The sequence below is a fragment of the Capra hircus genome, chromosome 1, assembly GCF_001704415.2.
Source record: "Capra hircus breed San Clemente chromosome 1, ASM170441v1, whole genome shotgun sequence".
Taxonomy (NCBI): domain Eukaryota; kingdom Metazoa; phylum Chordata; class Mammalia; order Artiodactyla; family Bovidae; genus Capra; species Capra hircus.
This window is the reverse complement of record NC_030808.1, coordinates 134,893,184-134,909,065: the sequence shown is the minus strand read 5'-3', so window position 1 is coordinate 134,909,065 and position 15,882 is coordinate 134,893,184. Positions and strand designations below refer to the sequence as shown.

The window sequence follows — 15,882 nt, the reverse complement described above, 5'->3', positions numbered from 1 at the left end:
GGACCAGTGTGGCCCTTGCTGCCTGCTGTCTGCCCCCAACCAGGCACCCCCTCTCCCCAAGCCCACAGGGGCCTCACTGCATCCTCTAGCCAGCTCGTCTCCTGGGGTGTCCCAGGGGCTCAGCCCAGGCATGGCCTGCACCCACATCCCACACCTATCCCACTGACATTTCCTAGGTATCGTTCCCTCCATGCCCAACAAGCTGGCTGGGTGAGTTAATCACATAAACTAGTTCTAACTTGAGGCCTGTGGTATCATTTCCCAAACTCTACCTGGGGTCACACCTGGAAGACCTGAGCCAAACATGGTGTGGCTTCTTGGAGCATCAGTGTTACTACAACATTTGGGGGTAGACACAACATATTATTTGGAAGCACACAGATATATCGTGGGAGAAAAATATAAAATTCACTTGATTCTAGGATAAAATGTCAACTACCACAGAAACGCAATAATCACTGTTAGTTAAACCACATCTCCAGAGCCCACCTTCATCCCCTTGTCCCCCTCCAGTGTGGACATCTGGTCACTCCTTTAGAATTCAGGGCCAGTCACTAGCTTACTGAAGCTTACTGGTGCCACCTGCATTTTAACTGAGGCCTTCTGTGCTCCAGGGCACATCTCCCAAGGGCGTTGGATGGGACACACTTCAGAACATATATAGTTAAGGCTGATGTTTGGGTAAACAAAACTCATCACTGGGACTCTCGGGGTCCTAAACGACTTGCTGCTGCTGCTGCTGCTAAGTCGCTTCAGTCGTGTCCAACTCTGTGCGATACCAGAGACAGCAGCCCACCAGGCTCCCCCGTCCCCGGGATTCTCCAGGCAAGAACACTGGAGTGGGTTGCCATTTCCTTCTCCAATGCATGAAAGTGAAAAGTGAAAGTGAAGTCACTCAGTCATGTCCGACTCTTCGCGACCCCATGGACTGCAGCCTTCCAGGCTCCTCTGTCCATGGGATTTTCCAGGCAACAGTACTGGAATGGGTACACACTAAATCTTAAAGAAAGGGTTAGTGTTCCCACATTTCTAGAGGCAGAAGTCAACCCTGTAGGGGTCAGTGCCGATGCTGACCAGACTGAGTGTCCCACAGGTCACAAGTCCTGGGGTTACTGCCCCAGCTGGGGCTCTCTGCTCAACCCACAGCCTCTGTGACATTTCCACCCAACAAGGTGACGAGGCTGGGGAGATGGTGAGAGGGGTGATCACTGCACAGCATCCTCCCAGCCATCCAGCCTGCAGTGTAGTCTGAGACTCTGGGCCTTGGTTTCATCCATCGCTTCTGATCAAATTTAATCCATTCCAGGGAATCAAGGTCCTCTAAATAAAGAGAGCTGAGATTAATTGCAGACAACCCAGCCAGCCCATACCCTCCTCTTTTGCCAGGTTTCAGAGCAAGGTGGCGGCCGAGAAGAGCAACCCCACATCCAAGGAGCGGTGGCTGCACGGGCACAGGAGGGCCGAGAGGAGCTACTCCACGTTCAAGGTCAGGAGGGCAGCGGTGAGGAGATATCCCTCATCCAAGGTAAGGAGCCGTGGCTGGGCTTTGCGGGAGCAGCCATGAAGAAATACCCCACGTCCAAAGCAAGAGAAACCCAAGTAAGATGGTAGGTGCTGTGAGAGGGCATCAGAGGGCAGACACACTGAAACCATACTCACAGAAAACTAGTCAATCTAATCACACGGACAACAGCGTTGTCTAACTCAATGAAACTAAGCCATACCGTGTGGGACCACCCAAGATGGGTGGGTCATGGTGGAGAGGTCTAACAGAATGTGGTCACTGGAGAAGGGAATGGCAAGCCACTTCAGTATTCTTGCCTTGAGAACCCCATGAACAGTATGAAAAGGCAAAATGATAGGATACCAAAAGAGGAACTCCCCAGGTCATTAGGTGCCCAATATGCTACTGGAGATCAATGGAGAAATAACTCCAGAAAGAATGAAGGGATGGAGCCAAAGCAAAAACAATATCCAGCTGTGGATGTGACTGGTGATAGAAGCAAGATCCGATGCTGTTAAGGGCAATATTGCATAGGAACCTGGAATGTCAGGTCCAAGAATCAAGGCAAATTGGAAGTGGTCAAACAGGACATGGCAAGAGTGAACGTCGACATTCTAGGAATCAGCAAGCTAAAATGGACTGGAATGGGTGAATTTAACTCAGATGACCATTATATCTACTACTGCGGGCAGGAATCCCTCAGAAGAAATGGAGTAGCCATCATGGTCAACAAAAGAGTCCAGAATGCAGTACTTGGATGCAACCTCAAAAATGACAGAAAGATATCTGTTCGTTTCCAAGGCAAACCATTCACTATCACGGTGATCCAAGCTTATGCCCCAACCAGTAACGCTGAAGAAGCTGAAGTTGAACAGTTCTATGAAGACCTACAAGATCTTTTAGAACTAACACCCAAAAAAGATGTCCTTTTCATTATAGGGGACTGGAATGCAAACATAGGAAGTCAAGAAACACCTGGAGTAACAGGCAAATTTGGCCTTGGAATACAGAATGAAGCAGGGCAAAGGCTAATAGAGTTTTGCCAAGAGAACGCACTGGTCATAGCAAACACCCTCTTCCAACAACACAAGAGAAGACTCTACACATGGACATCACCAGATGGTCAACACCAAAATCAGTTTAATTATATTCTTAGCAGCCAAAGATGGAGAAGCTTTATACAGTCAGCAAAATCAAGACTGGGAGCTGACTGTGGCTCAGATCATGAACTCCTTATTGCCAAATTCAGACTTAAATTGAAGAAAGTAGGGAAAACCACTAGCCCATTCAGGTATGACCTAAATAAAATCCCTTATGATCATACAGTGGAAGTGATAAATAGATTTAAGGGACTAGATCTGATAAGAGTACCTGATGAACTATGGAATGAGGTTCATGACATTGTACAGGAGACAGGGATCAAGACCATCCCCATGGAAAAGAAATGCAAAAAAGCAAAATGGCTGTCTGGGGAGGCCTTACAAATAGCTGTGAAAAGAAGAGAAGTGAAAAGCCAAGGAGAAAAGGAAAGATATAAGCATCTGAATGCAGAGTTCCAGAGAATAGCAAGAAGAGATAAGAAAGGCTTCCTCAGCAATCAATGCAAAGAAATGGAGAAAAAGAACAGAATGGGAAAGACTAGAGCTCTCTTCAAGAAAATTAGAGATACCAAGGGAACATTTCATGCAAAGATGGGCTCAATAAAGGACAGAAATGGTATGGGCCTAACAGAAGCAGAAGATATTAAGAAGAGGTGGCAAGAATACATGGAAGAACTGTACAAAAAAGATCTTTACGACTAAGATAATCACAATGGTGTGATCACTCACCTAGAGCCAGACATCCTGGATTGTGAAGTCAAGTGGGCCTTAGAAAGCATCACTACGAACAAAGCTAGTGGAGGTGATGGAATTCCAGTTGAGCTATTTCAAATCCTGAAAGATGATGCTGTGAAAGTGCTGCACTCAATATGCCAGCAAGTTTGGAAAACTCAGCAGTGGCCACAGGACTGGAAAAGGTGAATTTTCATTCCAATTCTAAAGAAAGGCAATGCAAAAGAATGCTCAAACTACCACACAATTGCACTCATCTCACACGCTAGTAAAGTAATGCTCAAAATTCTCCAAGCTGGCTTCAGCAGTACGTGAACCATGAACTTCCAGATGTTCAAGCTGCTTTTAGAAAAGACAGAGGAACCAGAGATCAAATTGCCAACGTCCACTGGATCATGGAAAAAGCAAGAGAGTTCCAGAAAAACATCTATTTCTGCTTTATTGACTATGCCAAAGCCTTTGACTGTGTGAATCACAATAAACTGTGGAAAATTCTGAAGGAAATGGAAATATGAGACCATCTGACCTGCCTCTTGAGAAACTTATGTGCTGGTCAGGAAGCAACAGTTAGAACTGGACATGGAACAACAGACTGGTTCCAAATAGGAAAAGGAGTGCGTCAAGGCTGTATATTGTCACCCTGCTTATTTAACTTATATGCAGAGTATATCATGAGAAACGCTGGGCTGGAAGAAGCACAAGCTGGAATCAAGATTGCAGGGAGAAATATCAATAACCTCAGATATGCAGATGACACCACCCTTATGGCAGAAAGTGAAGAGGAACTAAAAAGCCTCTTGATGAAAGTGAAAGAGGAGAGTGAAAAAGTTGGCTTAAAGCTCAACATTCAGAAAACAAAGATCATGGCATCTGATCCCATCACTTCATGGGAAATAGATGGGGAAACAGTGGAAACAGTGTCAGACTTTATTTTTTGGGGCTCCAAAATCACTGCAGATGGTGACTGCAGCCATGAAATTAAAAGACGCTTACTCCTTGGAAGGAAAGTTATGACCAACCTAGATAGCATATTCGAAAGCAGAGACGTTACTTTGCCAACAAAGGTCCGTCTAGTCAAGGCTATGGTTTTTCCCGTGGTCATGTATGGATGTGAGAGTTGGACTGTGAAGAAAGCTGAGTGCCAAAGAATTGATGCTTCTGAACTGTGGTGTTGGAGAAGACTCTTGAGAGTCCCTTGGACTACAAGGAGATCCAACCAGTCGATTCTAAAGGAGGTCAGCCCTGGGTGTTCTTTGGAAGGACTGATTCTAAAGCTGAAACTCCAATACTTTGGCCACCTCATGTGAAGAGGTGACTCACTGGAAAAGACTCTGATGGTGGGAGGAATTGGGGGCAGAAGGAGAATGGGACAACAGAGGATGAGATGGCTGGATGGCATCACCGACTCAATGGACATGAGTTTGAGTGTACTCCAGGAGTTGGTGATGGACAGGGAGGCCTGGCGTGCTGCGATTCATGGGGTCGCAAAGAGTTGGACACAACTGAGCAACTGAACTGAACTAAACTCAGAGCAGGTCTCCCAGCAAAGCTCAGATCCAACTGGCTCTACTCCTGGTCTCATCTCAATCAGCAACTTGTTAGCATGAGATGGGAATCTGAGAACCTAAAAGGACCTCAGAGATCACTAAGCTCAGACCCAAATGTTCATGGACAAGGGAATCTGGAACTGAGAGGCATTCTGTGGCCATGGGAAGGAGGGGGTTGGGAGTGAGCTGACACCTGCGGGAATTCCTGCTTTGCCACTGACTGGATATGTGGCCTTGGATGAACCTAGATTTCCAGTATGAAATGGAAATGCTTATACCTCCTTTGCAGGGCTGTTATTATGAATAGAAAAAGTTTAGAAACATATACTGAAAAGTCAAATTCAAGGGAAAAGACAACCATTTAGCTCAAGCCAGAAGAAAAGCTGGAGCATGTAAATACATAAAATTCCATCCAGTTACTAAAAGCAAGCTTTAAATCTGCTCTTAACTCTTCCTAAAAGGCAAAGGAGAAGGGAAACTGAGTGGGTGATAAGATTTGGTAATCGTACCATTGCAGGATGAAAGTCAAATTTTACCTGATAGCGAGACTTGCTGTTTAGCTACAGTAATCAACACATGGGGGCAGAGAGACAAACACATATCAATGAAGCGTGATAGAAAACCCTGAATGGACCCACACAAGTATGGCCGACTGATCTTCGACAAAGACCCAGAGGCAGTCTAATAGAGTACGGACAGTCTTGTCAACAAACGGTGCAGGAACCATTTATTTGTCCCTAACCACAGGCAAAACAATGAAACCTTGACTTAAACCTCACACTTCTACAAAAAATTAACTCAAAATGAGTCACAGATTGAAATGTAAAAAAAAATACATATAACTTTTAGAAGAAACACAGGATTTCTCTTTTATGAGTTAGGATTTGGTGAAGAGTTTTTAGACAACAATAAAAGCAGGATCCATAAGTTTAAAAATGGATAAATTAGACTTTAAGTTAAGTGTTAAGTGAAGTGAAGTCGCTCAGTCGTGTCCGACTCTTTGTGACCCCATGGACTGTAGCCTACCAGGCTCCTCCCTCCATGGGATTCTCCAAGCAAGAGAACTGGAGTGGGTTGCCATTTCCTTCTCCAGGGGATATTCCTGACCCAGGGATCGAACCCGGGTCTCCCGCATTCCAGGCAGACACTTTAACCTCTGAGCCATAGACTTTATTGGAATCAAAACCTTTTTCTCTGTGAAAGATTCTGCTGAGAGGATGAAAAGCTACAGACTGGGAGAAAATGTTTGCAAACAGTATGCCCAATGAAGGACTTGTATCTCATATATGCAAAAGAAAAAAATCTCAAAACAATAATTCAAAAATACAATAAGAAAAGGGACAAAATACATGAACACATATTTCAGTGAAGACGGTATTGCTGCTGTTGCTGGTTAGTCACTCAGTCGTGTCTGACTCCTTGCAACCCCGTGGAGTGTGGCCTGCCAGGCTCCTCTGTCTACTATGGGATTCTCCAGGCATGAATAGTGGAGTGGGTTGCAATTTTCTTCTCCACGGGATCTTCCTAACCCAGGGATCGAACCTCAGGCTCCTGCATTGCGGGCGGGTTCTTTACTAACTGAGCCAGCAGGGAAGCCTGAAGAGGGTATACACCTGGCAAATGAGCACATGAAGAGATGTTCAATAGCGCCAGCCAATTGGGAAATGCAAATCAAGACCACACTGAGATCTCACTACACACCAATCCAAACAACTAAAATACTCCTAGTTCCCTGAGACCTTGCAGGGGTCACCACCCCTCTCTGGGTCCATTTTTCATTTGGAGGAGGTTCTGGCCAGTTTTGACATTCTATTGTTGTATAAAAATGGGATCTTCCAGTTTATTTTCACCAGTGGCAGTGCCCTTCTGTAGGAGAGGAATTCTTTCAAAAAAAAAAAAAGGATAGCTAAAATAAAAAACAGTAACAACATCAGTTCAGTAGAGGAACTGAATTTCTCAAACCTTGCTAGTGCAAATGTAAAATGTTATACCCACTCTGGAAAATAGTTTGGCAGTTTCTTTAAGAAAAAAAAATCAACAGGAAACCACCATGCGACCCAGAAAATGCACTCCTGGGCTTTTCATTTCAGTTCAGTCGACCAGTCGTGTCCGACTCCACGGCCCCAGGGACTGCAGCACGCCAAGTTTCCCTGTCCCTCTCCAACTGCCGGATGTCCATCGAGTCAGTGATGCCATCCAACCATCTCATCCTCTGTCATCCCCTTTCCCTCCTACCGTCAATCTTTCCCAGAATTAGGGTTTTTACCCCAGCAAAATGAGAATTTATGCCTACACAAAAACCTATACATGATTGTTCATAGCAGCTTTATCTGTAACAGCCCCAAACTGGAACAACCCACACGTCCTTCAGAAGGTGAATGGCTGGACAAATCATGATAACATCCATGCCATGGAACAGTATTCAGCAATAAAGAGGAACAAACTACTGATACATGGAACAACTTGGAATGATCTCAAGGGCATTATGCTGAATGAAAAAAGCAATCTCAAAAGGTCACACACATATTTCATGATTTCATTTATATCATGTTCTCAAAATGACTAAGTTACAGTGCTAGAGAATATATTAGCGTCATCAGAAGGAGATCTCGGTGGCAATGGGATAGTCTTAAAGCAGAGGGATGGCAGTTCCCTGAATCTGTACACGTGATCGAATGGCCTAGAACTATACTCACACATTACTGCAATGTCACTCCCCTGTTTTTGGTCTTGCATTTGCAGCTATGTAAGGTGAAACCCTTGGAAGGAACCAGGTAAAAAGTACATAGGTCCTCTCAGCACCATTTTTCCTATGAATCTGTAATTATTTCAAAATAAATCCTTCTTCCACTTGCCTTCCTGATAGCTCAGTTGGTAAAGAATCTGCCTGCAATGCAGGAGACCCTGGATTGATTCCTAGATCGGGAAGATCTGCTGGAGAAGGGACAGGCTACCCACTTTGGTATTCTTGGGCTTCCCTTGTGGCTCAGCTGGTAAAGAATCTGCCTGCAATGTGGGAGACCTGGGTTCGATCCCTGGGTTGGGAAGATCCGCTGAAGAAGGGAAAGGCTGTCCACTCCAGTATTCTGGCCTGGACAATTCCATGGACTGTATACTCTATGGGGTCCCAAAGAGTTGGACACGACTGTGTGGCTTTCACTTTCACTTTCCACTTGTTAAATTCATCACCAGGAGACAAAATGAAAACCAGGAAAGGGCTTGAGGCACAGTCACAGGAGGAAAGGATGTGAATAACCTTTGACCTCCACCCCACCCAGTCCCATAATTCTCCCTCCTCGACCCCCAACACCCATAAGCAGAGCAGGGTGGGCCTCTCAGGGGACAGACACCCTGGAGAGCATAACATATGCTGTCCCTTGTGTCAGAGAAACAGCCCAGGAAGGAAAGAGCATGTCAGCTCATAGGCAGATGAGGGCATTCTCTGACCCAGGGGATTGTCTTCAGTGTCTCCCGAGGCATGGATTGCAGGTTGTGGGGATGTAGTACTTTCCTCTGAAAACTGAGAAGTTAAGCCCAAGCTGCTGCCCCATGGCTGGGGGTCAGAAGCCTCTGGACATTCTGGACACAGGCCAGAACAAAGCACCCCTCCCTCACTTGGGGGGTCACCAGAGTCACTCAGGCCCAGCTGTGAGATCTCCTTCTTCCCACTGTTCTTCCCCCGCCTTCCACCCCCACTGACAGGACAGCCATTATTTCGCTAGGCTGGGACCCTGGGTGTGAAAGTTCCCAAAACGTGGGCAGCAATTACCAATCAACCACTCCTTCTATAAGATAACCCCAGTTTGGCTCCAAAAGTTTCATTTTAAGAAGAAACAAATCTCTTTGAGGTTGCTAGGATATGTTAGCCACCAAGGTTTCCCCCTCACCTCTCTGACTCGCGCCCCATAAACATTGAATGAACCTGTTCTTAATTTGGAGCTTAGGAGTTTTGAATGCTGAACTGCTCCCCCTGACAACAGCTGGTGAGCGAGTATTCTGCTGCTGCTGCTGCTGTCACTTCAGTTGTGTCCGACTCTGTGCGACCCCATAGATGGCAGCCCACCAGGCTCCCCCGTCCCTGGGATTCTCCAGGCAAGAACACTGGAGTGGGTTGCCATTTCCGTCTCCAAGGCATGAAAGTGAAAAGTGAAAGTGAAGTCGCTCAGTCGTGTCCGACTCTTCACGACCCCATGGACTGCAGCCTACCAGGCTCCTCCATCCATGGGATTTTCCAGGCAAGAGTACTGGAGTGGGCTGCCATTGCCTTCTCCAGAGCAGGTCCTCTACTTCTTAATTTAAAAATTATTTAATAAGAAAAGGAGTTAAAAAAATACAATACACACAGCAATTATTTCTAAGAACGTGTGTTTATAATTTGTATTCAATAACATTCTAATTAGCCTTATGTTACTAAAAAGCATTACATGTTAAAAAAAAAAAAAGAATGCTGTAAGCAAGGTGGCTCAGTGCTAAAGCATCTGTCTGCCAGTGCAGGAGACGTGGGTTCGATCCCTGGGTTGGGAAGATCCCCTGGAGGAGGGAAAGGCAACACACTCCAGTATTCTTGCCTGGAAAATTCCACGGACAGAGGAGCCTGGTATTGCAGTGAAAAGGAAAAATGAGGAATGAGTTTTTCTTTCCCTTTCCTGAGAACAAAGAAGATAAAGAGAACAGTGAACAGTCCCGAACTTTCCTAGTTTTTACTTTTAACTGTTCCTAATCTGGACTGCAGCCATGAAATCAAAAGACACTTACTCCTTGGAAGAAAAGTTATGATCAACCTAGATAGCATATTCAAAAGCAGAGACATTACTTTGCCAACTAAAGTCTGTCTAGTCAAGGCTATGGTTTTTCCAGTAGTCATGTATGGATGTGAGAGTTGGACTGTGAAGGCTGAGAGCCTAAGAATTGATGCTTTTGAACTGTGGTGTTGGAGAAGACTGTTGAGAGCCTTGCACTGCAAGGAGATCCAACCAGTCCATTCTGAAGGAGATCAGCCCTGGGATTTCTTTGGAAGGAATGATGCTGAAGCTGAAACTCCAGTACTTTGGCCACCTCATGGGAAGAGTTGACTCATTGGAAAAGACTCTGATGCTGGGAGGGATTGGGGGCAGGAGGAGAAGGGGACAACAGAGGATGAGATGGCTGGATGGCATCACTGACTCGATGGACGTTGAGCCTGAGTGAACTCCAGGAGTTGGTGATGGACAGGGAGGCCTGGCATACTGTGATTCATGGGTTCGCAAAGAGTCGGACACGACTGAGCGACTGAACTGAACTGAACTGAACTGAATCTGTACTCTGTAACTAAGCTTGCTTTTTTGCCCCCTAACTCTGCATGTCTATAAATAAGTTTGGTTTTCTGCCCCCTAATTCTGCATAAGCTACATTTTGCACCTATTATCTTCTGGTTCTATGCCAATTACATCCTGTATTTGGTGTTCACCTTTATAGCACTCCCTTGGCAGATCAACCCGCAGAAGTTTTTCTGTATCAGAAAGAAGGCCCAAGTAAAAATACACAATGGACCCAACTACTGGGCCACCAGACTGCCAGAGGCTACCTGAAGCCAGCCCGTGGCTATTTTTGAAACAATGCAGGAGGAAGAAGACCAGATCCTAACACCTTTGCTCCTCATCACTGACCCTTAACCGCAAGCACTCATCCTATATAAAGCCCTAGGCCCCTCCTCAGGAGGGGCGGCACAGTTCTTGAGGCATGAGCCTACTATGTTGCCCTCTCCGCCAGCTAAGGATTAAAGCCACCTTTTTATATCCTCCAGACTCTGTCTCTGTAATTTTTATCCGGCTTCAGTGGGCAGAGAAAGCCAAGATTTTGTTCCCCAACACTGTGGGCTGCGGTCCACGGGGTCACAAAAGAGTCGGACACAACTGAGTAATTATGCAGGCATGCACACAAGTCAGAAGCAATAGTGACTCTCCAGAGTAAATAACAATTGTACGGACTCCTGCAGAAGGAAGTACGAATGCCTGAGAGTCACCCCATGCCTGAGAGTCACCAGGCTCTTGAAATGAGACCAGGAAGAAAAAAAGATCTGAACCTGTTAGTGCCTATGCACATCTGAGCTGCAGCCACTGGTCACAACTGGGGTGTGTCACCAGAGTCTGGAGAAACCCCTGACTGCTCGGAATAAGTACACCCAAGGTATCTCCACGTGCTCATACAGAGCTATCCAGCACTGTGCAATAGACAGGGCCAGGCACACAGGGGTTAGGGTTTGGGGCTCTGACTTCAGAGGCTCACATTCCTGGTTCCTCTACACACCACCCTTTCTACGTATCCACACCCAAGAGACCAGACTCGCAAAGCCTTGTTTTCCTCATCATTAATGGGAACAGTAACAGTGTAAAGTTGATAGAGCTGTAATGAGGATTGCATATGGGTAAACTATGTCCATAGTTCAAGTACATTCAGACAGATCCGTTGCTGTTAGCTTCTATTGTTATTTTTGGGATATTATTATTATAAACTGCAGTTTCTCTTAACTATTAACTGTGTCTCACAGAATGAGGTATAATTGGTGGAATAATAGATTCGAAATGACGTTTGTATGCTAAGTCTTGTTTGCTGAGGCAAGAACTGACCTCACAATGATGCCAATACCAGAAAGCCCAGCATGATTTACAAAGCTATTTCCTCTGCCTCTTTCCACATAATCCTTAGGAAGCCCTCCCCCACCAGCCCTGGGGGGGGGGGAGGTTAGGCATTGTTCATATTACCCAGTTTTTTTCACTTAAGGACTCTGAGGCTCAGGAATGCTTTCCTGTATCACCTAGTTAAGTAAGGGGATGGCATGAGGCTTGAGTCTTAGTCCCCTTATTTCATGCCTTTTCCCAAACCATATGGTATGTGGGGTATTGCAAGAATGTCATAAAGCTTATTGGGCTTCCCATGTGGTTCAGTGGTAAGGAATCTGTCTGCCAGTGCAGGAGGATTTGATCCCTGGGTCAGGAAGTTCCCCTGAAGGAGGAAATAGCAACCCATGCCAGCATTCTTGCCTGGAAATCCCATGGACAGAAGAGTCTGGCGGGCTAGAGTCTACGGGGTTGCAAGAGTTGGACATGACTGAGCGACTGTAAAGCCTATTGGTCAACCTGTCCCAACAAGGAGGAACCTGGAAAAACGATGGGTCCTCAGGCTGGGTGTCCCTTGTTCCTCCCTTATCACACATGTCACAAAACATGTGCGGTCCACACCCCCTGGGAAGGTGCAGGGCAGCCACCAACCTTCTTATTGGGAGGAGGAAATCTCTCATCATATAGCAAAGCCCCCAAATGTCAGCAATGTCCCCTGGAAGAAAAGGCTTCAGGGAATTTAACTCATGGAATTCCAGCCCCCAGATTTGCCTTGAGATATCAAATTTCCTACCTGTTTTCAAGCTAGTAAGTGAAGCTAAGTGAAAGTTGCTCCTAACTCTGGCCTTAGAATTATTATGGATTAAGGGAAGAAATGATTGAAAAAATTCTGGTTTTCAGAGTGCAGAAAAACTTTTAACTGGTATGAGTCTTAAGGAGGCCAATTGGCCTGGGCCCAAGCCTCAGGCACGTGTGACTAAATCATCAGCATGTGATAAATTATCTTATATTTACAGATCTTCAAAGAAACTGCTGCCGTAAACTTATTTATTTTAGAGACTCAGGGCGGGTCTAAACAGATCAATCTCATTTGGGGTTACCCTGGCTATGAGCTGTCCCTCCTGCTCCCAACACTAAGAGTGGTGAAAACAGAGGACTTAGCCTCAGTCTGGCTCCCTCCTGGGCCTCTTTCTTTTCAGACCACCTGATGATTACTCTGGCCCTTTCCTCCCAATTGCTAATTTATAAACACCAAATTTTCCACAATTCTCTGCTGAAACCTTTCTAAACTTTCTTAAAATGATGGGACCAAAACCACAGTGTTCTCATCAGGGTCTGGCCAAAGGTGAAGAGATTGGAGGATTATTTTAAACTCTCTCAAAATTTCTGTCTTACTTACATCCAACCATGGAATCAATTCAGCCTAGCGTGGTATGGGGAAAGAACAGAAGCAGGAGTGGGGAGCCCAGCTCTATTGCTAACAATATGTGTAAGTACACAGATGGGTTCCACTGTGACCTCCAGATCCCTTTCTTTTGGACACAAAACCAGCCCAGGGAGACCTTTATCCTTCCTTCGTGTGTTTCAGGTTCCCCTTAACTGTACCACTGGAGGCTTTACCGCCCCAAATCTGACTGCGTGGCTGCCATAAACAGCCTGTCTGCACCATCTGCCCTGACTCCAAGGAAACCTGACCTGGGCTCCACCACCTCCCACATCCTCACCACAGGAGGTGCATTTTGCCCCCCCAGAAGAGGCAAAAAAGCCTGAGTGTGCATTCCACCCTTCCAGTCCTCTTGGACCTGTGAGTGGAGGAAAGCAACCTCACCACACAACTGCCTACACCCAGCTTTTCTTCACCCACTCCCCATAACTTGCCAGGCACCTGCCTAGACTTTATTGCATAGACCAAAAGCCGCTGCTTTCCGGGGGCTAGTTCCGGACCTGGAAAGCTAGTCCAAGAGCTGCAGTGTAGGTTGCCAGCCTCGGGGGAATTCTTAACATTGCAGGCAGCAGCCCCATCAGGTAGCAGAGCCCACGCGCTGGCTGCCGCCCTCAGGGACGAGGAAAGCATAGTGGAGAATGGCTCTTCTGCCACCCACTCAAGCTGAGACGGGCTCTGATCTTCATCTCAGAGGGACCACAGCCTGTCCCCTACAAGGCGCCAGACCAGGCACTTCCAAGCCCACGCCCTTAACAAAGTAACTCCCACAGGAGCCCAAAACCGTGTCCCGGAGATGTTCTTGTTCAAAGAACTGGGCAATTCCCTTCCCTGGTGCCAAGACTACCTGAATAGAGTTGGCCCAATAAGCAGGTAACTTTCATCGCTGTTTCCTACCCCGAGGAGGGCGTGTGAGTAAGCGCACGCGCACACATACACACGCACACGCACGCCTGCACACACACATGCACACACACGCGCACACGCACACACGACCAGCACCGGCTTTCCTGGCAGGGCGCCCCCTTGCCCGCGGTGCGGGGTCCGCGGAGATGCGCTGGGGAGCGCAGCACCGACCGAGGGACTGCGAGGGTGGGCGCCCGCACCCTCAGCGGCTCCCAGGCGCCTGCAGCACCGACGCCGGGACCGCGCCGACGGTGCGCCCTGTGCGGCTCGGGCTCGATGGCCCCGCTTCTCCGCTCACCTTAATGTTGCTGAAGATAGAGCGGGGATTGCAGCCGGCTCGGCCCGCAGAGGCGGCGCTACCCTGGCGCGCGCCGGGCTTGGACAGGAGCCCCATGGAGGCGGCAGCACGGGGCGGGAGGCCGGGCGAGCGGGGCCGGGGCGCCTGGGCTGCGGCGGGCGGCCAGCGGGTGGCGGGCGCCGTGTCGCTGGCCGGAGGAGAGTGAGCGCGAGGGTGCGCGCCTAGAAGTTTTATAAGTGGCCACCGCCGCCGATGATGAAACGCGCGCTCCCTCCTCCCTCTTTCCCTTCGGTGTCAAAGGCGCTGCGAGCCCCCGCCCCGCCGCCGCCGCCCCCTCAGACAGGTGTGACGCGGCGGCCGGCGGCGCTTGACCTCTTTCCGGCCGAAGTTGTCTCTGCGTCCGCAGCTGGGCTGGGACCCGCAAGGCTCGACCGCCCCGGGAGAAGGGCCCGCCCGCCGGAGGGTGGGGGCGGAGGGTGGCGGGCCGGGGAGACGGAGGTCTGCAGGGGGAGCGGCCGGCTGCAGAGCGTGGGGGCACCCGGGGCGCTGGCGTGGCAGGGTGGGCGCCGCGGGCCCGCAGACTCGAGGGGGCCAGGGAAGGGATCGGCAGGGCCACGGAGGTGCAAGACAGGAGGCGGGGGCGAGGGGAGCTGAGGGAACCAACGCGAGCCAGGGTGGTTGGAGGGGAGCCGACGTTTGTGAAGGGAGGGGGAGCTTCCGCGCCCCTCCCGATGCGATCTGGGAGATTCACAGAGCCGGTCTCTGCTTGTTTGCACTCGCCGAAAACCTGGGCTCTCAGTTCCGGTGATGGCTCTGAGACTCGCTGAGGCTCTGTTTGTGTCGAAGACTGATTTATATTTAAACTGCTCTTTGCACTAGAGAGGGGCCGGGTAACAAAGGTGCAGAAGTGGGGGCCGCCCCGGGCTGGACCCGAGCCAAGGTAAACTGGAGGTGCTGTCGAGTGTCAGCATGGCTCGCTCCGGCCTGGAGTGCTGCCAGGAGGGTGGGAGTGGGGAGGAGCGGTGAGAGTGGGGCCGTGGACAAACGGGGTACACCCACTGATCTCCTTTTCAGGGCTGGAATAGAACAGACGCTTAGTTTTTTTTCCCCAAGATTTTTCCACTAAGATCCGTAGTGCTGGAAAGAGAAAGAAGGTGAGACTTCCAAGGGAAGGATAAGAAGGTTCTGCCCAAAGCAGCTGCACTAAGAAATCTAATTCTGGAGGTGTTTTTCCAGTTCCCTAATTCCCGTCATTCTTGAAGAGCCAACGTTTTCAAGTCACCACCCCCCCACACACACATCCCCCCTCCCAACTATTCCCAGGAAAAGATGCTCCTCAATTACCAGGAAGATTTGGCTAAGACAGGAGCCACAGGACAGATGGACCACGTAGGTCTCCTATTTCTACCCAAGGCTCGATTGATGCCTTTCTGGGCCTGGTCTGGGCTGTCTGTGTCCAGGGGCTTCTCCTTTCCACCTGCGGCCCCAGGACCCTGGACACAACAGCACATAGTGCTGGAGGAAAAGCCACTGGACTGTAGGCGGCTTTGGGACAGTTGGCTCACCCACAGATCAAGGGTAAACTAGAGAGGCTTTCGGGAGCCCTGCAGCAGGCCCAGATCCAGAGGAAGCATGAAATCATTGGTTAGTAAGCCAGCTTGGAGAATTTGAAACACAAAAATGGCCCCCTACAGAGCACTCAGCATGTGCTGGGCACTGGGCTTTAGCAGCCATGGTGGACTCCACATGGCATTCTGC

At 48.6% G+C, this 15,882-nt stretch overlaps 1 protein-coding gene across 1 annotated transcript in view; it reads right to left on the bottom strand.

The window, feature by feature from the left end:
• SLCO2A1 (solute carrier organic anion transporter family member 2A1) overlaps window positions 1–14,220 on the bottom strand; it is a 94,107-nt gene extending 79,887 nt beyond the window's left edge. The window contains exon 1 of the mRNA XM_018051074.1: window positions 14,125–14,220. Coding sequence (XP_017906563.1) covers window positions 14,125–14,220 — 96 coding nt within the window. The remainder of the gene's footprint in view (window positions 1–14,124) is intronic.